The sequence below is a fragment of the Chelonia mydas genome, chromosome 12 (genome assembly GCF_015237465.2).
Source record: "Chelonia mydas isolate rCheMyd1 chromosome 12, rCheMyd1.pri.v2, whole genome shotgun sequence".
Classification (NCBI taxonomy): domain Eukaryota; kingdom Metazoa; phylum Chordata; order Testudines; family Cheloniidae; genus Chelonia; species Chelonia mydas.
The window spans coordinates 2,578,275-2,603,634 of record NC_051252.2 but is presented as its reverse complement, the minus strand read 5'-3'; the positions used below and the strand labels follow the sequence as shown (position 1 = coordinate 2,603,634).

Here is a 25,360-nt window from a genome sequence, read left to right as displayed (position 1 = left end):
CGCCAGGCAAATTCCCCAAGGCTGCTAGATCTTACAGTAGGGTGGGATGAGTTGAGCCTAACAGGAATAGTCTCATAAGATATGGCTTGCATAGCAAGTTCCTACTACACCAACCACCAGCATCACTCCACTAGTTAAGGACCTGCTTCCAGTTTAAACTCTGAGGAGACGGCTGTTTTGCTGGGGTTCTCCTTTACTGCAAGGTCTGTGGTAAGGGATGATGAATATCCTCCCACTCCTTTCCTCTTGCCCACCCCTTCCTCATCCATTGATCCTGGATCCCATAGAAGGGGCTTCCTGAAGTCAGAAGACAAAACAAAATGTGGGATTACCTCTTTGTGGGAAAGGGGGGCAGGGAAACTGGCACTGTGGGGTCCCTCCCCACCCCTGATGTTGATCAGATGTTCTAGCCATGTGTTAAGTACTTACAGTAACAGCCTTTTCTTCTTCTCTGACAAGCTTAGGATTACGAGGGGCCACAACTTTGCTCTGGAATCCTTCAGGCATCTTGGAGGGCCCCAAGGATTGATGAACCTTGCTGGATGGCATCCTCACATAATTTCTTAGCTCATCTGGAATAAGCAATAGTGCAATTTTTAAAAGCCAAAAAACCCCTTGGAATTAAAAATCCTCAGCAACAACAGGTACTGGGCCCAATTTTCACCGCCCTGCATTTTAGGTACCTACTGCATGGGACAGAGTGTAGAACTGCACTGACTCAGGCACTGACTGGGCATTTTACACTCACTTTGCTCAACAGCAAATGATGACACAAGGCTGAAGAAACTGAAACCTCAGATACCCTGGGAGACCCATGGGAGTTCTAATTTACAGGGTTTTAATTTTTAAACCTCTACTGCTAGATTATCCTCTCACACTGGAACAAGTCAGAATAACCCCCCTGAAGTCAATGGAGTTACACCAGCATAAAACATGTCATGCACATAGCCTCCCAAATCTCACTCCCTTCTTTACCATAAATGCTGTCTGCCCAGTCACTAACGTGGGTTTGTGCATCTTTAGGGGAATCAGAATGAGGGGCTTGTGGGAGTGGAGTATTTCTATAATCACTGGTGTATTTTCTTTGGGAGTTTTGATCAAGTAAGGACTGCAGCGCTAGGGTGGGACTGAGTGTAATCCCAAGCCATGAGCACCAATTAAGACACAAAAGGGTGGCAGCAATCTCCACTGTGAGCCTCATTATTGGCAGCCAGTGGATCTAGAGAGCCATGGATTCATTGACCAAACCCTCATCCTGCCCCAGGAAACCCCTTCAATACTATCTCAGATACAGCCTCTGTGGAGCAGAGCATGCGGGAGACACAAACACACGGATGCTGCTGCCAACCCTTGCCCCACGCAGGCCCAGCCATTTTGCTCGCAGGGACAGGGGATTTGGGCAGTAGCAATCCAGGGCAGATGGGGTACGATGGCAGCAGCTCTTCTGGATGGATATTTTTCTCCTGAATAATGACCCACTTACAAAGCATGGACGGAGAGCAGTGAAACCAGAGGAAACACGCTCAGAGCCAAACTGCCCAATGGTATCAGTGAGATCCTCAGGAGGAGGGGAGAATAAGGAAAAGCTATTTGAGTTCACCTAAATAATACATTTTTTAAAAAAATACAGTGGGAGCTGGCATGCACCCAGCTCCCCCCATCAGTGAATGGGTCTGCTCTGCCACATCTGGCGGAAAACCTCACATCATTTCCTTGACACGTTAATGCCTTTTAAAACACTCATGTTCCTCCCACCTGGCTTCTGAGGAGGTAGGGCCTAGAACAAATACTCTATTTTTTAACATTTCAGGGAGTTGTTTATGTTTTTAATTGAGAGGAGGGTGAAGGGAGAGAAGATCTGAGCTGGGTGTGGAAGCATAGTCCCCTTTGACTCCTTTCAAAGAAGAGTTCGATTGTTACAGAATCTTGGAACCAGTCCAATCATTTTACATTATTCTGTCCCAAACATCCAGCTGATTGAAGGAGATCCCTGATACCTTAACAATGTACAAAGCTCTCCACCAGATCCAAGGAACTGCACTCAGCCTCTTGAGTCTTGGGCAGACCATTAGGTCTGGGATCTTATTACCACAGGAACATTAAGAGCACCAACCACCGGGTAAGGCTCCATACAAGCAGAGCAAACATAGTACCTACCACAACGAGATCACGATCTAAGAAGACAAGCAGCATGCAAAAGGTGGAGGGCAGGGAAACAACCAAAGAGTTTGGTAATAACAAAACCAAACACTCACTGGCCCTCTCCAGCGAGTCATTAGGCCAGTTTCTCTTCCCTTACTCACCAGTAAATGACCAGTTATGTTAGTCTCACAAATCAGGAGATTTAGTGTCAGCACCTTCTCAGATCTCCTAGAGACAAATTCTGCAGTGGCATAAATGAGGAGGTAAGTTACACACTGTCAGTGGTGTATTTTATACCAATTTGTCATTCAGCTGGTGTGTAAAACAAGAGTCACTTACATGCCATGAGGATGAAAGGGGAGTGCAGCAGGAAAAGCAACCAACAGAAGGATACAAAGATAAAGCGGCCCCTGCCATTCTTCCTTTGAGCCCAGGTCTCCGTTGTCTTGCTCCTTATGGCCCCAGTTAGCTGCTATCAAGTCAGAACTTCCCGTCCACACTGGTGAGAGTGTTTTATATCCACTTGGCACAGGTGTTAAGTGACAAGGTGCAAGGCAAAGGCAAGGCAACCATAATGGCGGCTTAATGAGCTAGACGGTAGCAGCTCTGCACCAGTCCCTCCCAGCCCCCAGCAGAAGGGATGTGCCCTAGAGAAAGGGGCTGTGGCTGAAGTGCTTCCTTAGCTATGGGCAGCCAGGTGTAATTTAGAGCAGCCCTTGACTCGTCTTAGCCAGCTCCAGGGTTAGGAGAGAGATGCAAGGCATAAAGCTGGCTTCCCCACCCTGCAAGTGCTGTGCTGAGCACAGGTCAGCCAGATCTGATCTTCCTGCCCCTTCTGCCTGAAATCTCCTTGCTGATCTCAAACTGCTCCTCATGCCTGACAGTGACAGAGTGATGCGACACTCTCTCCCCTCACTGGACACTAGAATTAAACCCAGCATGGGAAACCAGGAATCTTCTTCTGAATTCCAGGCAGCGGAACACAAGGAGCAAAGCAGCAGGCAGCAATGTAGGCTGACGAGCTTGCTCTTATCATGGGTCAAGCCCCCCCAGCTCTGGAGGATGCACTCATCCTCTTGACTAAGACAGTCTACAAAGAGCACTCGCCCACAGGTGTCTTAATGAGGATCAAAACCACATCAGAACTCTCTGCCACCAGCAAATGGCCAGCCTGCAGCTAGCTTCCCCAGAAGCAGAGCAGAGAGCTCAGGGCTCTGACAGGATGGTGGAGCTACCATAGTGATGGGAATGGGAGGGTTTTCGTGCTACCACAGTGTTTCCAATCAATTATATACTGGGCCATCGAGCCCTCCGCCCCCTTGGGAGGAGCTATACCTACTGCCTTGGAAGCTGCTCTAGCCACCAAGTGCTCTGCAAAGCAGCTCTGTTCCCTGTCTCCTCTCTGGAGATTCTCAATGCCCAGCCCAGCTACCTGCATTTGGTGTTAGGGAATGGGTTTGCCTCTACTTGATTTTCCACTGATTGTTAGACACATAGGGTGAAATCCTAGCTTCACACTGAAAACTCCCATTGACTTCAATTGATTTCAACTGCAGGGTTAGACTTGGCTTTCAGTTTTGCCAGTATAGACCCAGTCTAAAGCAGCCCACTAGTCCTCTTTCTTTCCTGTTAGTGGTTGCTCCTGGAGTTACGATAGATTCACACTGGTGTATTCAGAATCAGACTGGCCCATAGTGAAGTGCAGAGCTCCAGATACAGGGTATACACAGACACAAGTACACTTAGCCCTGGTCTACACTAGGAGTTTAGGTCGAATTTAGCAGCGTTAAATCGATGTAAACCTGCACCCGTCCACACGATGAAGCCCTTTTTTTCGACTTAAAGGGCTCTTAAAATCGATTTCCTTAATCCACCTCTGACAAGTGGATTAGCGCTTAAATCAGCCTTGCCGGGTCTAATTTGGGGTACTGTGGACACAATTAGATGGTATTGGCCTCCGGGAGCTATCCCAGAGTGCTCTATTGTGACCGCTCTGGACAGCACTCTCAACTTAGATGCACTGGCCAGGTAGACAGGAAAAGGCCCTCGAACTTTTGAATTTCAATTTCCTGTTTGCATGGTCACCTTCAGCTTGCCACGCTGGCCAGAGCTCATCAGCAGAGGTGACCATGCAGAGCTCATCAGCAGAGGTGACCATGATGGAGTCCCAGAATCGCAAAAGAGCTCCAGCATGGACCGAACGGGAGGTACGGGATCTGATCGCTGTATGGGGAGAGGAATCCGTGCTATCAGAACTCTGTTCCAGTTTTCGAAATGCCAAAACATTTGTCAAAATCTCCCAGGGCATGAAGGACAGAGGCCATAACAGGGACCCAAAGCAATGCCGCGTGAAACTTAAGGAGCTGAGACAAGCCTACCAGAAAACCAGAGAGGCAAATGGCCTCTCCGGGTCAGAGCCCCAAACATGCCGCTTCTATGATGAGCTGCATGCCATTTTAGGGGGTTCAGCCACCACGACCCCAGCTGTGTTGTTTAACTCCTTCAATGGAGATGGAAGCAACACAGAAGCAGGTTTTGGGGACGAGGAAGATGATGATGATGAAGTTGTAGATAGCTCACAGGAAGCAAGTGGAGAAACCAGTTTTCCCAACAGCCAGGAACTGTTTCTCACCCTGGACCTGGAGGCAGTCCCCCCCGGACCCACCCAAGGCTGCCTCCCGGACCCGCCAGGCGGAGAAGGGACCTCTGGTGTGTGTACCTTTTAAAATACTATACATGGTTTAAAAGCAAGCATGTTTAATGATTAATTTGCCCTGGCATTTGCAGCTCTCCTGGATGTACTCCCAAAGTCTTTGCAAAAGGTTTCTGGGGAGGGCAGCCTTATTCCACCCACCATGGTAGGACACTTTACCACACCAGGCCAGTAGCACGTATTCGGGAATCATTGTAGAACAAAGCATTGCAGTGTATGTTTGCTGGCATTCAAACAACATCCGTTCTTTATCTCTCTGTGTTATCCTCAGGAGAGTGATATCTTTCATGGTCACCTGGTTGAAATAGGGTGCTTTTCTTAAGGGGACATGCAGAGGTGCCCATTCCTGCTGGGCTGTTTGCCTGTGGCTGAACAGAAATGTTCCCCGTTGTTAGCCGGGGGGGGGCAGGTGAGGGACTAGCCACGTGGTGGGGGGAGGCAAAATGCGACCTTGGAAGGAAAGCAAATGTGCTGTGTATGTAATGTTAACAGCAAGGTTTACCGTGAAAGAGTGTAGCCATTGTTCTAGAAAATGTGTCTTTTTAAATACCACTGCCTCTTTTTTTTTCTCCACCAGCTGCATGTGTTTCAATGATCACAGGATCTTCTCCTTCCCAGAGGCTAGTGAAGATTAGAAGGCGAAAAAAACGCACTCATGATGAAATGTTCTCTGAGCTCATGGTGTCCTCCCACACTGACATAGCACAGACGACTGCATGGAGGCAGACAATGTCAGAGTGCAGGAAAGCACAATATGACAGGTAGGGGAGGTGGTGGGCTGAAGAGAGTAAGTGGCGGGCTGAAGAGAGTAAGTGGCAGGCTGAAGAGAGGGCTGAAGCTCAAAGGTGGCGGCAGAGTGATGAGAGGAGGCAGGATTCAATGCTGAGGCTGCTGGAGGATCAAACCAAAATGCTCCAGCATATGGTTGAGCTGCAGGAAAGGCAGCAGGAGCACAGACCGCCGCTACAGCCCCTGTGTAACCAACCGCCCTCCTCCCCAAGTTCCATAGCTTCCTCACCCAGACGCCCAAGAACGCGGTGGGGGGGCCTCTGGCCACCCGGCCACTCCACCCCAGAGGATTGCCCAAGCAACAGAAGGCTGGCATTCAATAAGTTTTAAACTTTTAAAGTGCTGTGTGGCCTTGTCCTTCCCTCCTCCACCACCCCTCCTGGTGCTTCTCTCCTCCACCACCCCTCCCGGGCTACCTTGGTAGTTATCCCCCTATTTGTGTGATGAATGAATAAAGAATGCATGAATGTGAAGCAACAATGACTTTATTGCCTCTGACACCGGTGATCGAAGGGAGGAGGGGAGGGTGGTTAGCTTACAGGGAAGTAGAGTGAACAAAGGGGCGGTGGGTTTCATCATGGAGAAACAAACAGAACTTTCACACCGTAGCCTGGCCAGTCATGAAACTGGTTTTCAAAGCTTCTCTGATGCGCACCGTGCCCTCCTGTGCTCTTCTAACCGCCCTGGTGTCTGGCTGTGCGAAACTAGCAGCCAGGCGATTTGCCTCAACCTCCCACCCCGCCATAACCGTCTCCCCCTTACTCTTACAGATATTATGGAGCGCACAGCAAGTAGTAATAACAGTGGTTTCGCTGAGGTCTAACCGAGTCAATAAACTGCGCCAGCGTGCTTTTAAACGTCCAAATGCACATTCTACCACCATTCTGCACTTGCTCAGCCTGTAGTTTAACAGCTCCTGACTACTGTCCAGGCTGCCTGTGTATGGCTTCATGAGCCATGGCATTAAGGGGTAGGCAGGGTCCCCAAGGATACATATAGGCATTTCAACGTCCCCAGCGGTTATTTTCTGGTCTGGGAATAAAGTCCCTTCTTGCAGCTTTTGAAACAGATGAGAGTTCCTGAAGATGCGAGCGTCATGTACCTTTCCCGGCCATCCCACGTTGATGTTGGTGAAATGTCCCTTGTGATCCACCAGTGCTTGCAGCACTACTGAAAAGTACCCCTTGCGGTTTATGTACTCGCCGGCTTGGTGCGCCGGTGCCAAGATAGGGATATGGGTTCCGTCTATGGCCCCACCACAGTTAGGGAATCCTATTGCAGCAAAGCCATCCACTATGACCTGCACATTTCCCAGGGTCACTACCCTTGATATCAGCAGATCTTTGATTGCGTTGGCTACTTGCATCACAGCAGCCCCCACAGTAGATTTGCCCACTCCAAATTGATTCCCGACTGACCTGTCTGGCATTGCAAGCTTCCAAAGGGCTATCGCCACTTGCTTCTCAACTGTGAAGGCTGCTCTCATCTTGGTATTCTTGCATCTCAGGGCAGGGGAAAGCAAGTCACAAAGTTCCATAAAAGTGCCCTTACGCATGCGAAAGTTTCGCAACCACTGGGAATCGTCCCAGACCTGCAACACTATGCGGTCCCACCAGTCTGTGCTTGTTTCCCGAGCCCAGAATCGGCATTCCACCACATGAACCTGGCCCATTAGCACCATGATGCCCACATTGCCAGGGCCCCTGCTTTGAGAGAAGTCTGTGTCCATGTCCTCATCACTGACGTTACCGCGCTGACGTCGCCTACTCACCCGATATCGCTTTGCCAGGTTCCAGTGCTGCATATACTGCTGGATAATGCGCGTGGTGTTTAATGTGCTCCTAATTGCCAAAGTGATCTGAGCGGGCTCCATGCTTGCCGTGGTATGGCGTCTGCACAGAAAAAAGGCGCAGAACGATTGTCTGCCGTTGCCCTGATGGAGGGAGATGCAACTGACGACATGGCTTACAGGGTTGGCTTACAGGGAATTAAAATCAACAAAGGGGGTGGCTTTGCAAGAAACTGAATGACCCCCTCAAGGATAGAACTCACAAACCTCAAGGATAGAACTCAAAACTGGGTTTGGCAGGCCATTGATTTCACAGAGGGAAGGAGGAGAAAATGAATACAAAACAAATCTGGTCTATTTCTTGTTTTGAGCCACTTCATCTATCTTTATACATCTTGCAGGCAGCAGACTGTGCAGTACGACCACTAGCCATCATCATCTCCTGGGTGCTCGGCAGAAGACGGTGCAGTATGATGACTAGCCATCATCTTCTGCTGGCTGGAGGTTAAAAGACAGTGCACTGCCGGTAGGACTGAATCGCCAAGAGACAAAACTTAAAAGGGAAATGACCTGGCTGAGTCACTCCCATGTTTGCCCAGGCACCCAATTAAAAGAGCACCCAGGACTACGTCGATGACGGCTACCGGTCATACTGCACTGTCTGCTGCCAAAAGGTAATTAACTGCTGCTGTGTAGCAATGCAGTACCACGTCTGCCAGCACCCAGGAGACATACGGTGACGGTTTGCTGAGCGGGCTCCATGCTTGCCGTGGTGTGGCGTCTGCACAGGTAACTCAAGAAAAAAGGTGCAAAATGATTGTCTGCCCCTGCTTTCATGGAGGGAGGGAGGGAAGGGGGGCCTGACAATATGTACCCAGAACCACCCACAACAATGTTTTAGCCCCATCAGGCACTGGGATTTCTACCCAGAATTCAGATGGGCGGCGGAGACTGTGGGAACTGTGGGATAGCCACCCATGGTGCAACGCTCCGGAAGTCAACAGTTGTCTCGGTACTGTGGACACACTCCACCGACTACATGCACTTAGAGCACTTGTGTGGGGACACACACAATCAACTGTATAAAACCGCTTTCTACAAAACCGACTTCTATAAATTCGACCTAATTTCATAGTGTAGACATACCCTTAATCCTGCCTTGGCACAAGGGGTGGACTAGATGGCTTCTTGAGCTCCCCTCCAGCCCTACACTTCTAAGATTCTAAGTGTGTGTGCACTGCACACAGGAGCACTGGGCCAAATTCATCCCTGGTGTAACACCACTAATTAAATGGAGTTACACCAGGGTTGAATCTGAGACCGTTTCCAGTCACTGCAGCTTTAAACTCCACCACTCTGAATCCCACTCGAGGAAGCCTTTTCTCTATTCCCCTTCTCTCCATGTGTTTTTGCATTCTGAGCTCACCAAAGTGTGGAACACAGTCCCACATGACATTCTGATCAGGAAGCTGGAGAAATACAGGTTTGGCAGACCTACCATTAAGTGGATACTTTGACAGGGTCAGGCCAGATGGCTACAAGAGGGTGGTCCTATTGGGATCCGGGAAGTACTAAAGGATCCCCCCCAGCCTAAGAGGGGGATCCACAGGACCTGGACACCAAATAAATATGTGGGACAACAAATGAAATAACAGGGACAGGAGTGTGGCCAAAGGGTCAAACGAAGGGAACCGGATGGGGACACCGAGCAGAGAACCCCGGACAGCACGCACTGCTCCTCAAAGGTGTCAAGGGACTCAGTGGATGCCGCCCAGGAGAACTCTACCCAGATACATGAACGGAGGATAGGAAATAGGCCCCACAGTCACAGGAGACTCCATCGGCCAACCTCCTCACCCTGGTTTTATAGATGGCCATTTTAGCCAGGGCCAGGAGGGGGTTGACCAGGACATCCCGTGACTTTGTGGGGCCGCAGGTAGGGAGTGCATAGACAAGGAGGTGAGGGGAAAAGTGCAACCAAAAACGTAACAAAATATTGGTGAGGAGCCGGAATAGGGGCTGCAGCCTGGCACACTCCAGATATATATGTGCCAGGGTTTCCCTCACGCTGCAAAAGGGGCAGGTGTCTGGGATAGGGGTAAACTGCGCCAAGAACACGCCCGTGCTCACGGCTCCATGAAGGAGCCGCCAACTGATATCCCCGGCGGGCCTCGGGACCAAGGTGGAATACAGGCTGGCCCACCGGAGCTGCTCACCCTCCAGAGGTGGCAGGAGGTCCCATCATTTTGTATCGGGGCGGGACGTGAGGGTGACGGCGTGAAGGGTGTGGAGCACGAGCATGTATAGATGTTTCCTTGGCGCGGTCTGGAAGCAGACCGGCTGCAGCTCGTGCAGCCGGCTCGTGGTGAAGGGGCGGGGGGGTCGGTTGCGTCCATGGGGCAGGGGCCCAGTGAAAAGCTCCAGTGGGCCTGGGGTGGGCGGGGCATGCCCTCGTGCAGGACCCGGTTCAGGTAAACCCGAGCAGCGGGCGGCAAAGCGTACGCGTACGCTGAAGTACGCGCCGGGGAGTACAAGGTCTGGAGAGCCTCATGTGCTGAGCGAGCGTCAGGGGATCCAGCCAGTCTCCCCAGTCGTAGTCCAGGAGGTCTCCGACTCTTGTGACTTCTGCCAGGACCAACCTCTGGCATACCGAGGGGGACTCCGCCACCTGCACTCAGAGCTGGGGGTTGTGTAGCAGGGGCTCCGCGAGGAGATCTGCCCCCACGGTGGCTGCCCTGGACCTGGTCGTTGAACACAGTTTCCAGGTTCGGAGGAGGTCCTGGTAGAAGACCGGCAGCCCAGAGAAGCCTCACAGAAGACCTCTCGGATGGAGACAAAGGAGCTGCCGGTCGTATCGGAGCCCTCGGAAGCGGCACAGGAAGGCGTGCACCAGTATGCTCCACGCCGGACTACCTGCACCATAAAGGAGCCTCTGCAGGGCCTGGAGGCGGAAGACATGGACCTGAGTGTGTACATACTTCAGGCCCTGCCCTCCCTCCTCCAGGGCTAGATGGAGAACCCCTGCAGAGACCCAGTGCACTCCTGACCAGAAGAACTCCAGAATCGATGTCCGGAGGTTGGCCAGAAAACCCGGGGCCAGGACCAGGGTGTTGAGCCGGTACAAGAGCATGGACAGGACTAGTTGATTAAGCACCAGTGCTCTCTCTCGAAGTGCTCAGGAGATACCCGTGGTCGACTCTGTCGAACGCCTTCTCCTGATCCAAGGACAGGAGGGCGAATGACAGACCATCCCTACACCCGAGTTTCAAGAGGCCCCAGACCAGGTACAGGCTGTATCATAGAATCATAGAATCTCAGGGTTGGATGGGACCTCAGGAGGTCATCTAGTCCAACCCCCTGGTCAAAGCAGGACAAATCCCCAATTTTTGCCCCAGATCCCTAAATGGCCCCCTCAAGGATTGAACTCACAACCCTGGGTTTAGCAGGCCAATGCTCAAACCACTGAGCTATCCATCCCCCAAAGAGTCAAGGGTGGTGCGGCCTGGGATGGTGTAGGTCTGGTCTGGGTGGACCACCTCCGCCAGCACGGACCCTAGCCGCACCGAGATGGCTTTTGCCACCACTTTGTAGTCCGTGCTGAGGAGCGAGACAGGATGCCAATTTCGTAAATCGCGGAGGTCCCCCTTCTTCGGCAATAAGGCGAGCATGGCTCACCTGCACGAAAGAGGGAGGACCCCGCTCTGCAAAGACTCGGCCCAGACGGTGACTAGGTCTGGGCCGAGGACGTCCCAGAACACGTGGTAGAACTCCACGGTCAGCCCGTCTATGCCCAGAGATTTATTGGTGGGCATGCGGCGGAGGGCTTCCAAGAACTCGTCCATAGCGAGAGGCAGCTCTAGACGGTCTCGGTCGCCCACGATGACCATAGGGAGCTCCTCCCAGAGCACTCTGCAAGAGTTAGGATCTGTCAAATCCAGAGAGAAAAGGCTAGCGTAGAAGGCCCTGGCCCTCCTGCACATCTCCACCGGATCCATGAGGGGGGTGCCGTCCTCTGCTAGAAGGCAGATGATGTGCTTCTTGGCCCCCCTCCTTTTCTCCAGGGCGTAGAAGAAGTGGGAGCCGCGATCCATCTCCCGAAGGAGACGAATGTGGGATAGAACAAAGGTGCCCTGGGCCTGATGATCTTCGAGGGCCCGGAGCTTCTCCCACTTCTCCCGGCACGCTCCACAGAGGGGCGGATCCTCGGGGCTGGCGGCCAGACACCTCTCCAGCTCTAAGACCTCCCGTTCCAACTGCTCTATCGCCGCATCCAGCACCCCGGGTGTAGTCATGGCAGAAGAGCTGGGCGTGCACCTTCCCCAGGTCCCACCACTGCCGCGCCGAGGGAAAGGCACACCGCTGCCTTCGCCAGGCCAGCCAGAACTCCCGGAAGGATGTCACAAAGCCCACATCCTCCAACAAGCTGTTGTTGAAATGCCAATAGGTCGGCCCCGGCCTCTCCACACAGAGAGAGGCCGTCACAGTGGATAGATGATGATCAGAAAAAGGGGCCAGCCAGATGCTGGAGGAGTGGGCCCGTGAAAGGTGGAAACGTGATAGATGCGGTCCAACTGGTGGCGCGACCGATGGGCTTCCACCCGGACAAAGGTGAACGTTGAAATGTCATCTGGGTGGTGGTCGCGCCAGATATCCACCAGGGAGTGGTGTTCCACTATCTCCCGGAGGATGTCCACGGCAGCCGGGCACTGTTCGGTCCCCGAGCGGTCCCACTCCTCGAGGGTGGTGTTAAAGTCCCCGCCCAGGACCAGGCACTGGTGAGGATCCAACGTGCCGAGGAAGGTGGACGCCTGCTGATAGAATTGCAGCCGCTCTGGGCCCGATGTCGGGGCATAGATGTTAACAAGATTGACCACAAGCCCCTCCATATGGACCCGGAGGTGCAGCAGACGGCCCGGCACAGCCTCGGCGACCCCCAGCACCTCGGGCCGTAGGTCGGGGGAGAACAGGGTCGCCACTCCAGCCATACAAACTGTGAGATGGCTAAAATAGACCCTGTCCCCCCAGTCCAGCCGCCAGCTGTCTTCGACGGCTGGATCCGTATGGGTCTCCTGCGGGAAAACCACAGAGTACCCCCCTCCTGAAGGAAGGAGAGCACCTGAGACCTGTGGAGACCCATCCTACAGCCCCGGGTGTTCAACGTTGCGATGATGATAGGTGCCATGAGGAGGGCTGGGGGGGATCCTCACCGGCAGGGACGCTTGCGGCCCCCATTGGGCCGCGCAGCAAACCGTAACCTACCCCTTAAGTGAGCAATGAGTCATGGAAGCCGCGGACCTGCTGGTAGGCTGCGGCGGCCTGCTTCCCAATCCTTTTACCCTCCCGCATAAGGGCCCTTGCGGCCCAGAGGATTTGATGGAAGTCCCCCCATCACTGGAGAGCAAGCTGTACCTTGTTGCGGGAGCCGCAGATGTCTTCAAGAAACTCCAGCAGCTCCTCTCGCAGCACATTGTGGGGTGGGGTTACTGGCTTCTGGTCATCCCCTGGCGGGGCTCCTGGCACAGCTCCGTGGGTCAAGGTGTGAACCCCCAACAGGGCGTCCGATGGGCTGGCGCCATGCAGCCAGCCTCGAACCCCAGCTTAGTAGGGGGCGGCGAAGCGAAGATAGCAGCCCCTAGTGGGTCGGGACAGGGAAACATAAAGGCCACTCCCTGGGGGTCATCTGCTGGAAAGGGGAAGGAGACAGCCCCAGGGGAGGCAATAACATCACAGGAGGTGGAGGGGATAGGGATAGGGTCAGCATCAGGGGCAGGGACGGGGGCAGGGACAGGGGCAGGGGCAGAGGTGAGATTCTGGGCTCCAGAAGCCAAGCAACTGGGCAGTGGCACTTCCCGGTCAAGCTCAAGGGTTCGGGGGGTGGGGAGGGGGCTCTCAGCGATGCCAGGAACAGGCTTTATGGTGGGTTTGGCAGCCACGGCATCAGGAGGTGGACTATCTTCTGTAAGGCCCCCGCCCGGGAAGGAGGTTGATTGCTCCACACCAACGAGGGGTGCCCCTGGTGGCTCGGGTCCCGGTCGCGTGGCTCTGGCTGTCGCCTGAACAGGCTCGGTCGCCGTCAGCGGGGTGCCTTCTGCAGCTGGGTTGATGGAGAAGTCCAGGGGCTCTTCGGAGGCGGGAGCAGAAGCAATGGTAAACAGGAGGGAGCATGGGGAAAGGGGGGCTGGAGTGAGGTCGCCCAGATCGAGGCCCGCTGGCAGAGGGTCGTCCTCCCCATGATCAGGGTCAGACCCAGGACCTTGATCTCCTCACATATGGAGGGGAGATTGCCTTCACCAGCCCGGGGTTCTCCCTGCCGGCACCCGAAGCGACGGTCACCTCAGGGCTCACACGGGCTTCAGATGGTACCAGGGCAGGAGGGGCTCTCTCGGGACCTCGGAGGGGATGGACTCCCGTGGAGGGGAGATACTACCTTCCGCTGCTGTCATGTCTTCCCCAGCCGGCACCGGTGGATGGAACACACCCGTGGGCAAAGCGCAAGGCTCGGCATCGGTGCCCCCCTTCCTGGTCTTCCGGGGGGCCTCCGCATCGGATGGTAGGAGAGGAGCTCGAGCCTTCCGCTTGCCCCGCTTCCCCTGTACTAGGGCCCAGCCCTCCAAGGCATCATCTGGGGGCTGGCTAGCAGGGGTCAGGTCACGGGGCAGGGGCATGGCTCAGGGACTCGAGGGGGTAACAGTGGGACAGCACAAGGGAGGGAAGATTTGCCCTGGGGCAGGCCCTCTCCCATGCCCGGCGGTGTCCCTGCCGCACCCTCCTCCACAGGCCCCGCCAGACTGCAAGCAGCCAAGGTGGGGCTCTCCCGCTCGTCTGGGCGTACTGGGGGAGGTACCCCTTGGGCCCGAGCGGGAGCAGTGGTGGGCTGGGAAGGAGGAGGGGTGGCTTCGGGGACAGGGCAGCCAGGGGCACCGGCGATGACGCAAAGGGAAAAGGGGGAGCCAGGCAAGCAAACTGAATCTAGTAAGGGGGGTTGGGGCAAGGGGAGGGGCAGAAGGCTGCAAGGGGCAAATGGGGCAGGTAGCAAGGGGCAAAGCTGTGGGGGGTCAGTCTAAGGGGGGGGGAACATGCTCCCACGTGCGCTTGCACAAAGTCAGTGTGGGCTGACTGCTGCTTCTGGCCCAAATGGTGGAAATGAGTGTGGCAAGCCAAGCAAGCAGCTGAGTCCAGAGGCAGGAGCTGAGGCAGATGGTATACAGCCAGTGTGGGTGGTGGTGGTGGGGACAGATGGATCGGGGGCAGGCTCCACGCCATACCCCCCATGTCCCCACAAACACAGTCAAGACCCCCACCACAAGAGCACAGTTTGAAAGTTACTTGGTCTGAAAGGCCCCCTCCACGGTGGTCTGCAAAGTCTCTAGGTGCTCCCCCACTGGTAGATGGTCCCCTTCTTCTCCTCCTCGGGGCTTCAGCAGCTCCAGGCAGCAGACTCCGCAGCAGCAGCTCCAGGAATTCCAGGTGGTGGTCCGGGCAGGCAGAAAGGACCCCTCTCAGGTGGTGGTGGTGGTATCTGCAGCAGTAACAGCTGGGACTGTGGTCCCTCAGCCCTCCCCCACCAAGGGGCTGTAGTTGGAGCACTAGCAGCACCTGAGGGTGGGGGGGTCCAGCAGCCGGCCAGCAACCAGGTAGCAGAGAAAGGGGCGGGGTGTGGCCCAGCCAGGGGAGCGGCTGGAGCAGCAGCAACAGTAGCAGCAGGGAGAGCCCAGGGCCTAGCAGCAGTAGTGCCAGCAGGAGCAGGTGCAGCAACCCTCTCCCTCCTTCCTCCCTCCAGGCCAGAGGGCTACAGGAGAGTGGTTGAAGGTAGATACATTAGTTCCAAGTTAAGCAGGTCCCTTTTCCCTGGGTAAGATAACAGGGACTATTCCAGAACACTCAGGAACTTTCTCGAACTAATTAAGGCAGGCAGGCTAATTAGGACACTTGTAGCCACTTGGGAAGCTGCTAGAATGAATTAAGGCTAATCAGGACACCTGGTTTAAAAAGGCTGTCACTCCAGTTAGTGAGGTGTGTGCGTAAGGAGCTGGGAGTGAGAGGACATGCTGCTGGAGGACTGAGGAGTACAAGCGTTAACAGACACCAGGAGGAAGGCCCTGCGGTGAGGACAAAGAAGGTGCTGGGAGGAAGCCATGGGGAAATAGCCCAGGGAGTTGTAGCTGTCGCGCAGCTGTTCCAGGAGGCACTCTAGACAGCTGCATTCCACAGGGCCCTGGGCTGGAACCCGCGGTAGAGGGCAGGCCTGGGTTCCCCCCAAACCTCCAAACTCCTGGTCAGACACAGGAGCTTCCACCAGAGGGGAAGGTCTCTGAGCTGGTCCCCTACCCACATGGTGGATCAGCAGAAACTGCTGAGATTGTTCTCTTTTTTCCCCATGCTGGCCAGCGATGAGGTTATCTGAGTGAACGGCAGATTTGAGCCATGAAAGTGGCCAAACTGAGGGCTACTGTGAATCTCTGAGGTGAGCAAAATCCACCAATAAGCGCAGGACCCACCAAGGTAGAGGAGGAACTTTGTCACAATACAGAATTGGTTAAACAACTGCAAACAGTGAGTTTAATTAATGGAATGATGTCAGATTGGAGGGAGGTCTCGAGTGGAGTTCCACAGGGATCTGTTCTGGGTTTGGTGTTGTTTAACATCTTTATTAATGACCTGAATGTGGGAATAGAGAGCATACTGATCAAATATGCAGATCACACAAAGCTGGGGGGGGGGGGGGGTGGCTGCCAGCACTTTGGAGGATAAAGCTAAAATTCAGAGGGATCTTGATAAATTGGAGAACTGGGCTATAGACAACAAAAAGAAATTCAACAAAGACAAATATAAGGTGGTCCATGGAGGAAAGAAAAACCAAATGCACAAATACAGAATGGGAGATAACTGGCTAAAATCTGGGAGTTGTGGTGAATCACAACCTCAACATGAGTCAGCAAGGTGATGCTGTGGCAAAAAAAGCAAATGCAATTTTGGCTGCATTAACAGACGCATAGCATACAAGTCATGGGAGATGATACTTGGTGAGGGTTAGGCCTCATCTGGAGTACTGTGTCCAGTTTTGACAGGTATAGAAAGGATGTGGAGAAACTGGAAAGAATCCAGAGGTGAGCGACAAAGATGCTCAAAGGGATGGAATGCAAGTCCTATGAGCAAAGACTGAAGGAACTGCATGTGTTTAGTTTGGAAAAGAAGGGACATGATAGCAGTCTTCAAATACTTGAAAGGCTGCCATAAGAAAGATGGAGAAAAGTTATTCTCTCTTGCCACAGAGAGCAGGACAAGAGGCGATGAGTTCAATCTACAGCACAGCAGTTTTAGATTAAATCTCAAGAAAAACTTCCTATCTGTAAGAACAGTAGGGCAATGGAACAGATGCCTAGAGAGGTTTTGGAAGCTCCTTCACTGGAGGTTTTCAAAGAAGGCTGGATGGCCATCTGTCTTGGATGGTTTAGACATAACAAATCCTGCATCTTGGCAGGGGGTTAGACTTGATGATCCTTGGGTCCCTTCCAACCCTATGATTCTAAGTCAGGGCTGGCCTTACCATGAGGTGAACTGAGGCGGCCGCCTCAGGTGCCAGACTGGGCGGGGGGAGGAGGGGCGCCACGAGGACCCAGAGTGTAGAAAATGGTGTCTGCTGCTGGTGCATCTGTATTCTCTCTGCTCGAGATGCACAGAGATGGGGGAGTGCTGTGCTGGAGGAAGGAGGGCACAAGAGACAGAACAGGCAGGCAGGAGAAAAGGGGAGCGGGAATAACAGAAGGCAGCAGGAGCTGCAGGGAGAGAGAGGAGGAGGAGGAGCCTCTTATGTCCCTCTCTAGCCCCCCAGGAGCCTGGACTGATTAGCCCCAGCTTCTCAGGGAGCTTCCTGTGTCCTGCTGCTTCCCTGAACCCACTTGAGGAGAACAGGCCGTCAACTGGAGTAGTAGGAGCCAGTTAGGCCCTAAGACGCTGATTTCTTCCCTCACTCAGGTCCTGCTACCAGCTTGCTTATTTCTCCCCTTCAACTGAGTGTTGAGAGCCACTCTAGCTGGCACAGAACAGCAGCCAGGAGTGAAAGAAGAAAATGCCCTTCTGGGGCAGCATTCAGAAAAAGAAAGAAAGCAAAGGAAGCTTTTCTACCTAAGCAGGAAGTAGCTCTCCTGAGATACATAGACACAAATGTTCACGGTGAGCCTTCCGGCCCCAGGGAGGATGTGAGTGGTGAGGAGATGCCTGATCTTCCAGTCAGTCAGAGTGCAGGTGACCTGGCAGCTGCTGCAGCATCCATATCTCCATCTCAAGTGGATGTAACCATGCACATTCCTGAAGAAAAGTGTAGATCAGAGAAGAGTGTGGTGGAGGCGCAAGAAACGGCTGCTGCTGAGTTTAGTTCCTTAAGTCTAGATGATCCAGGACTGTGGACCCACTTGAGCAGTAGCCTGAGGGACTTCCTTGTACTGCATGGGCCATAGCAAGTGAAAAACTTCATGTTCCCCAAAGACAATGAAAATAGAAGTTTCCATCCAGCACGTTACTGGCATAAAATCCCCAATGGTGACAAAGTGGAGAGGCCATGGCTTATGTACTCAAAACCCAGGATGCTGCATACTGGTTTTGTTGCAAACTCTTCCAGTCTAATGTTCCAGCCACATTGGGTTCTGCAGGAACAAAGGACTGGAAAAATCAGGCTAGAAATCTGGCATGCCATGAGAAGGCAGCAGATCACCAGAGAGCATTCCACAGGTGGAAAGAGCTGGAGATGAGACTAAGGTTAAAGGCCATCATGGATGATCAGCATCAAGAGAAGATTGCGTCAGAGTCTCTTTACTGGTAAAATGTTCTGAAAAGGCTCATTGCCATTGTGACAATGCTTGCAGCCCAAAACCTAGCCCTGCGTGGCACTGCAGATCAGCTGTATGTGCCAAACAATGGAAACTTCCTTAAAACTGTGGAGCTGATGGCTGAGTTTGATGCTGTACTCCAGGAGCATCTAAGAAGAGTCACCACCCAAGTCGTGGTACACACACCACTACCTTGGAAAAACAATTCAAAATGAGATCATACAGTTACTGGCAACAAAAGTCAAACAGAAGATTGTGGCAGATCTGAAGTCAGCACGATATTACTCTGTTATTCTGGACGGCACACCTGACATCAGCCATATGGAACAAATAACTTTAATGGTGCATTTTGTAACAACAACAGAACCTAGTGAAAATGTCCCTGCAATGGTGACTATCAGAGAGCATTTTCTAGAATTTATTGACACTGATGATATTACAGGAGCAGGTATGACAAATGTGCTTCTTAAAAAGCTGGAAGATATGGGAATTGCGAAAGCTGACATGAGAGGTCAGGACTACGATAATGGTGCCAACATGAGAGGAAAGAACAAAGGAGTGCAGACACGGATCCGAGAGTTAAACCCTCGAGCTTTTTTTGTCCCATGCAGTTCTCATTCATTGAACTTGATGATCAGTGATGCAGCATCAGCTTCTAGAGAGGCTGCTGAATTTTTTAATGTAATTCAAAGCATCTATGTATTTTTCTCTGCCTCGGCTCATAGATGGCAAATTTTGAAGCAACATCTGGGAACATCCTCTCTGACACTGAAACCACTGAGTGCCACACGATGGGAAAGTCAAGTGGAGGCGATAAAGCCTATCAAACACCAAATTGGGAATCTTGCCATAATTGCCATTATAGAGGATAATGCTATGACAGGAACTGTTCGTGGGAGAACAGTGGCAGAGGGAAATGGAATCACCAGAAACATACATCACTTCACATTTCTGTGTGGCTTAGTGTTGTGGCATGACAGACTGTTTGAAATAAATGTTGTAAGCAAGAGACTCCAAGGTGTTGACCTTGATATATCTGGAGCAATGGAACAACTGGACAAAGCAAAGACATACCTACAGTCTTACCGGTCAGATGGGGGATTTCAAAACGTTCTGAAGAGTGCACAGAAGTTGGCAGAGGAACTCCACACTGAAGCTATTTTCCCACCCGTTCAAGAATACAAGAGTCATCGAAGAAGAAAACATTTTGATTACAAGGCACGGGATAATCCCATAAGAGACCCCAAACAACTATTCAATATTGAATTCTTTAACCAGGTGCTAGATTGTGCAATACAGTCAGCTGAAGAACATTTCATGCAGCTCAAGGAACACAGCAGTATATTTGGGATGTTGTATGATATTCCAAAATTCCTCACTATATCTGAAGAAGACCTACAGCAGTAATGCAGGGCACTAGAGACAGTGTTGACACATTATGACATGTGTGATATTGATACGAGTGATTTAGGTGATGAACTGAAAGCCCTTTCATGATACTTTTCAGCAGGATCAACTTCAAAGGCTGTTCTGGAATATATGTGCACAAATAAAATGCCCACCCTCTTTCCAAATGCTTTTGTTGCTCTTCGCATACTTCTAACACTTCCTGTAACAGTTGCCAGTGGAGAACACAACTTCTCCAAGCTGAAGTTAATAAAAACACATCTACGCTCCACAATGACACAGGAGAGGCTGATTGGCCTTGCAACCATCTCAATAGGGCATGAGCTGGCCCAGACTGTGGACCTTCAGGAAGCAGTTCAAATCTTTGCAACCAAGAAGACACGGAAAGCATCACTTTGATTATTTAAACAGATAAAAATGCCAGTGTTTACTATGCAGACAAGAAAAGTTACATTTGCTGTTCAGGCATTAGAAAGTGAAGGTGTTTCTTAAAATTTTTGAACAAGGCATTTTAAGTTGTTAGTTCTCCTTTATTGGGTAGGTAGCAGACCATGAGAGGAGTAGAACGGGAAGAAGGCAGAATGGCGACCTTTCAAAGTTTTGGCCCAAGCGAGGGGGCATGGGGACGTCATTTGAGCTCCCCGCCTCAGATGCCAAAATGTTGTGGGCCGGCCCTGTTCTAAGTGCACTACCCCATACTGCACTCACTGCTTCTAGTGGGGGAAATCCACCTCTGAATTGCCTGGCTCATATGCATGTAAAACCTCAGCTACACCACTGCATTAACATGGGGATTCCCATTCAATATCCGTAAGTTTCCCAGGGGCATGTCTGTTCAACCAAGTTAACATTAACACATACATTGTTTGGGGGAAGGGTAAAATGTCACTTGGGGTCTGTCTACACTACAAAGAAAAACCTGTGGCACCAAGTCTAAGAGCCCAGCTCAATTGACTCAGGCTCACAGGGCTCAGGCTGCAGGGCTAAAAACAGAAGCGTAGATGCTCAGGCTGGAGCTGGAGCCTGGGCTCTGAGACCCTCCCCCTTGTGGGTTTCAGAGCCTGGACTCCAGCATGAGCCCAAATCAGTTGACCCAGGCTCTGTCTTGGGTTGACAGGTGTCCAGTTTTCAACCGGAATGCCCAGTTGAAAAGGGACCCTGGTGGCTCCGGTCAGCACAGCCGCTAAAAGGCCAGTTGGCCACAGTGGGGCAGGCAGGCTCTATGACCTGCTCTGCGCAGCTCCCAGGAACCGCAGCCAATGGGAGCTATGGGGCTGGTGCCTGTGGGTGGGGCAGCGCATGGAGCCCCCTGGGCGCCCCTCCACCTAGGAGCCAGGGGAACATGCTACCACTTCCAGGAAGATACACGGACTTCCTCTGCACCCTGAACCCCCTCCCATGCTCCAACCCCCTGCTCCAGCTCAAAACCCCCTCCCACACCCAAACTCCCTCCCAGACCCCACACCCTGCACCCCCTCCCACACCCCAGTCCCCTGCCACAGCCCTCAGCCCCAACCTCCTGCACCCCAAATCCCTCATCCCTGGCCCCACCCCAGAGCCAGAGCCCTCAACCCCTCCCAAACTCCAAACCCCTTAGCCCCACCCCCCAGCCTGGAGCTCCCTCCTGCACCCCAAACCTCTCATCCCCAATCCCACTACAGAGCCTGCACACCCGCTGGATCTCTCCCCCCTCCCCCCTGCACCTCAACCCCCTGCCCCAGCCTGGAGCCTCTCCTGCACCCCAAATGTCTCAGCCCTGGCCCCAGCCCAGTGAAATTGAGTGAGTGAGCAAGGGTAGGGGAGAGCAAGCAAGGGAGGGAGGGGAGACAGGACCTCAGAGAAGGGGCAGCACAAGGGCGGGGCCTCAAGCCAGGGGCGAGGCAAAGGTGTTCGGTTTTCTGCAATTAGAAAGTTGGCAACCCTAGCTCTGAAGTCACACAGGGGTCAATTGGTGTGAGCTGCAAATATATTATACAGAAGACATGCTAGAAAAGAGAACTGCAAAGAGGACAATACAATTTTAAAACGCCTCAGGGGCTGGATCCTATAAGGTGTTGAGGACCATCAACTTCCCTTGACCATAGCTGGACTTAAAGGCACTCAGCAGCTAGCAGGATCTGTCCCATATAGAGTTGGCTTTAAAAGGAAAAGCATCATTCCAACAGCAACCTATGAAATAACAATTACCCCTCTCTGCCAAAGAATACAGCAATGCGAACTGGTCTACACTGACAAGGTACATCAGAATAGCTACGTTTCTCAGAGACGTAGGTAAGCCAACCTACACCCCTGGTGTAGACAGTGCTAAGTCAACGGAAGAATTTTTCTGTCAGTTTAGCTACCACCTCTTGGGGAAGTGAATCACTTACACCAACGGGACATCCTATCCCCACGCTGTAGTAACTGTCTACACAGAAGCACTACAGCAGGGCAGCAGCAGCTGGGCCTCTGTAGCATGTTAAGTGTACACAAAGCCTTAACGAGGAGGAGCTCTGTCCCCCATGGGAATGTAGCAGAATAAGCCACATTACAACATGGGATCTGTGTTGGTGAGTATCTGGGTATCTGAGTGTGTGTTTGTTGAGAGGATCAGAGTGTTTGTAGTGAGGGCAGCTTGAAAGTTTGAGCGAGCGCTTGATTGGTTGGCTGAAAAGGGTGGGAGTTGGGAGTGTTTTGTTTCAGGTGAGCATGGCTGTTTAAAAAAGCCGGTGCTCCACGAACCAGCTGAGCAGCGGGGAACAGCAGAGCAGCAAACAGCAGAAGTTTGCCTGGGAGTTTGCCTGGGGTGAGCCCACTGAGGCTTGCACCCTGACAGCTTCTCTGAGTAAGTACTGCATCTCCTGAGGAAGCTCGTAGAAGGAAGGTAATATGGATGGGGAGTGTTCACCTGTTGTGACCTGCACTGGATGTGCCATGTTTGTCTTTCTTCCACAGGACAGAAGCGACTTTGTGTGTACAAAGTGCAAGCTGGTCTCCATATTGGAAGAGAAGGTTCAAGGTCTGGAGCAACAGGTATCTTCCCTGCATTGCATAAGAGAATCTAAAGATTTTCTGGACAGACGTCAGGATATGCTTCTACGGACACAAGGTTCTGAAGATTCAGAGCAGGATGCGCAGCGGGGACAGGAGGACGGTGAAGAAATTTGGCAACATGTGACGTCCAGAAGAAAAAGGGGGAACGTCCATGTACCAGCAACGCAGATACAGGTAAGTAACCATTTTCATGTTCTCTCCACAGGTACCATTGCGGGGAGTGGCCCAGATGATACGTCTGGGGGAAGGGAGCAGAAGGAGACTCCGCCGATTGGAAGGCATGAGATACACTGTCCTAAGGTTGGGGATTCCACGACCACCACTCCCAAGAGAAGGAGGCAGGTGGTGGTGGTCGGGGACTCTCTCCTCAGGGGGACTGAGTCATCTATCTGCCGTCCTGACCGGGAAAAGAGAGAAGTCTGCTGCTTGCCAGGGGCTAAGATTCGCAATGTGACGGAGAGTCTGCCGAGGCTCATCAAGCCCTCGGACCGCTACCCCTTCCTGCTTCTCCACGTGGGCACCAATGATACTGCCAAAAATGACCTTGAGCGGATCACTGCAGACTACATGGCTCTGGGAAGGAGGATAAAAGGAATATGAGGTGCAAGTGGTGTTCTCGTCCATCCTCCCCGTGGAAGGAAAAGGCCAGGGTAGGGATCATCGAATCGTGGAAGTCAATGAATGGCTACGCAGGTGGTGTCGGAGAGAAGGTTTTGGATTCTTTGACCATGGGATGGTGTTCCATGAAGGAGGAGTGCTGGGCAGAGACGGGCTCCATCTTACGAAGAGAGGGAAGAGCATCTTCACAAGCAGGCTGGCTAACCTAGTGAGGAGGGCTTTAAACTAGGTTCACCGGGGGAAGGTGACCAAAGCCCAGAGGTAGGTGGGGAAGCGGGATACCGGGAGGAAGCACGAGCAGGAGCATGTGAGAGGGGAGGGCTCCTGCCTCATACTGAGAATGAGGGGCGATCAGTGGATTATCTCAAGTGCCTATATACAAATGCACAAAGCCTGGGAAACAAGCAGGGAGAAGTGGAGGTCCTGGCAAAGTCTGGGAATTATGATGTGATTGGAATAACAGAGACTTGGTGGGATAACTCGCATGACTGGAGTACTGTCATGGATGGATATAAACTGTTCAGGAAGGACAGGGAGGCCAGAAAAGGTGGGGGAGTTGCACTGTATGTAAGGGAGCAGTATGACTGCTCAGAGCTCAAGTATGAAACTGCAGAAAAACCTGAGTCTCTGGATTAAGTTTAGAAGCGTGAGCAACAAGGGTGATGTAGTGGTGGGAGTCTGCTATAGACCACCGGACCAGGGGGATGAGGTGGACGAGGCTTTCTTCAGCCAACTTGCAGAAGTTACTAGATCGCACTCCCTGGTTCTCATGGGCAACTTCAATCATCCTGATATCTGCTGGGAGAGCAATACAGCGGTGCACAGACAATCCAGGAAGTTTTTGGAAACTGTAGGGGACAATTTCCTGGTGCAAGTGCTGGAGGAACCAACTAGGGGCGGAGCTCTTCTTGACCTGCTGCTCACAAACCGGGAAGAATTAGTAGGGGAAGCAAAAGTGGATGGGAACCTGGGAGGCAGTGACCATGAGATGGTCGAGTTCAGGATCCTGACACAAGGAAGAAAGGAAAGCAGCAGAATACAGACCCTGGACTTCAGAAAAGCAGACTTTGACTCTCTCCGGGAACCAATGGGCAGGATCCCCTGGGAGAATAACATGAGGGGGAAAGGAGTCCAGGAGAGCTGGCTGTATTTTAAAGAATCCTTATTGTGGCTACAGGGACAAACCATCCCGATGTGTAGAAAGAATAGTAAATATGGCAGGCGACCAGCTTGGCTTAACAGTGAAATCCTTGCTGATCTTAAACACAAAAAAGAGGCTTACAAGAAGTGGAAGATTGGACAAATGACCAGGGAAGAGTATAAAAATATTGCTCGGGCATGTAGGAATGAAATCAGGAAGGCTAAATCACACCTGGAATTGCAGCTAGCGAGAGATGTTAAGAGTAACAAGAAGGGTTTCTTCAGGTATGTTGGCAACAAGAAGAAAGCCAAGGAAAGTGTGGGCCCTTACTGAATGAGGGAGGCAACCTAGTGACAGAGGATGTGGAAAAAGCTAATGTACTCAATGCTTTTTTTGCCTCTCTCTTCACGAACAAGGTCAGCTCCCAGACTACTGCACTGGGCAGCACAGCATGGGGAGGAGGTGGCCAGCCCTCTGTGGAGAAAGAAGTGGTTCAGGACTATTTAGAAAAGCTGGACGTGCACAAGTCCATGGGGCCGGATGCGTTGCATCCGAGAGTGCTAAAGGAATTGGTGGATGTGATTGCAGAGCCATTGGCCATTATCTTTGAAAACTCATGGCGATCGGGGGAAGTCCCAGAAGACTGAAAAAAGGCTAATGTAGTGCCAATCTTTAAAAAAGAGAAGGAGGAGGATCCTGGGAACTACAGGCCAGTCAGCCTCACCTCAGTCCCCGGAAAAATCGTGGAGCACGTCCTCAAGGAATCAATTCTGAAGCACTTAGACGAGAGGAAAGGGATCAGGAACAGTCAGCATGGATTCACCAAGGGAAAGTCATGCCTGACTAATCTAATTGCCTTCTATGATGAGATAACTGGTTCTGTGGATGAAGGGAAAGCAGTG

General features: G+C 52.3%; 1 protein-coding gene across 2 annotated transcripts in view; it reads right to left on the bottom strand.

Annotated features, from left to right (window-relative positions):
- The window catches only part of HYDIN (HYDIN axonemal central pair apparatus protein), a 446,380-nt gene that overhangs the window by 400,141 nt on the left and 20,879 nt on the right, over nucleotides 1–25,360 (bottom strand). For both annotated transcript variants that reach the window (XM_043526330.1, XM_043526331.1), the window contains exon 2: nucleotides 430–572. In XM_043526330.1, the coding sequence (XP_043382265.1) occupies nucleotides 430–549 (120 nt within the window). In that variant the 5' untranslated portion in view covers nucleotides 550–572. The remainder of the gene's footprint in view (nucleotides 1–429; nucleotides 573–25,360) is intronic.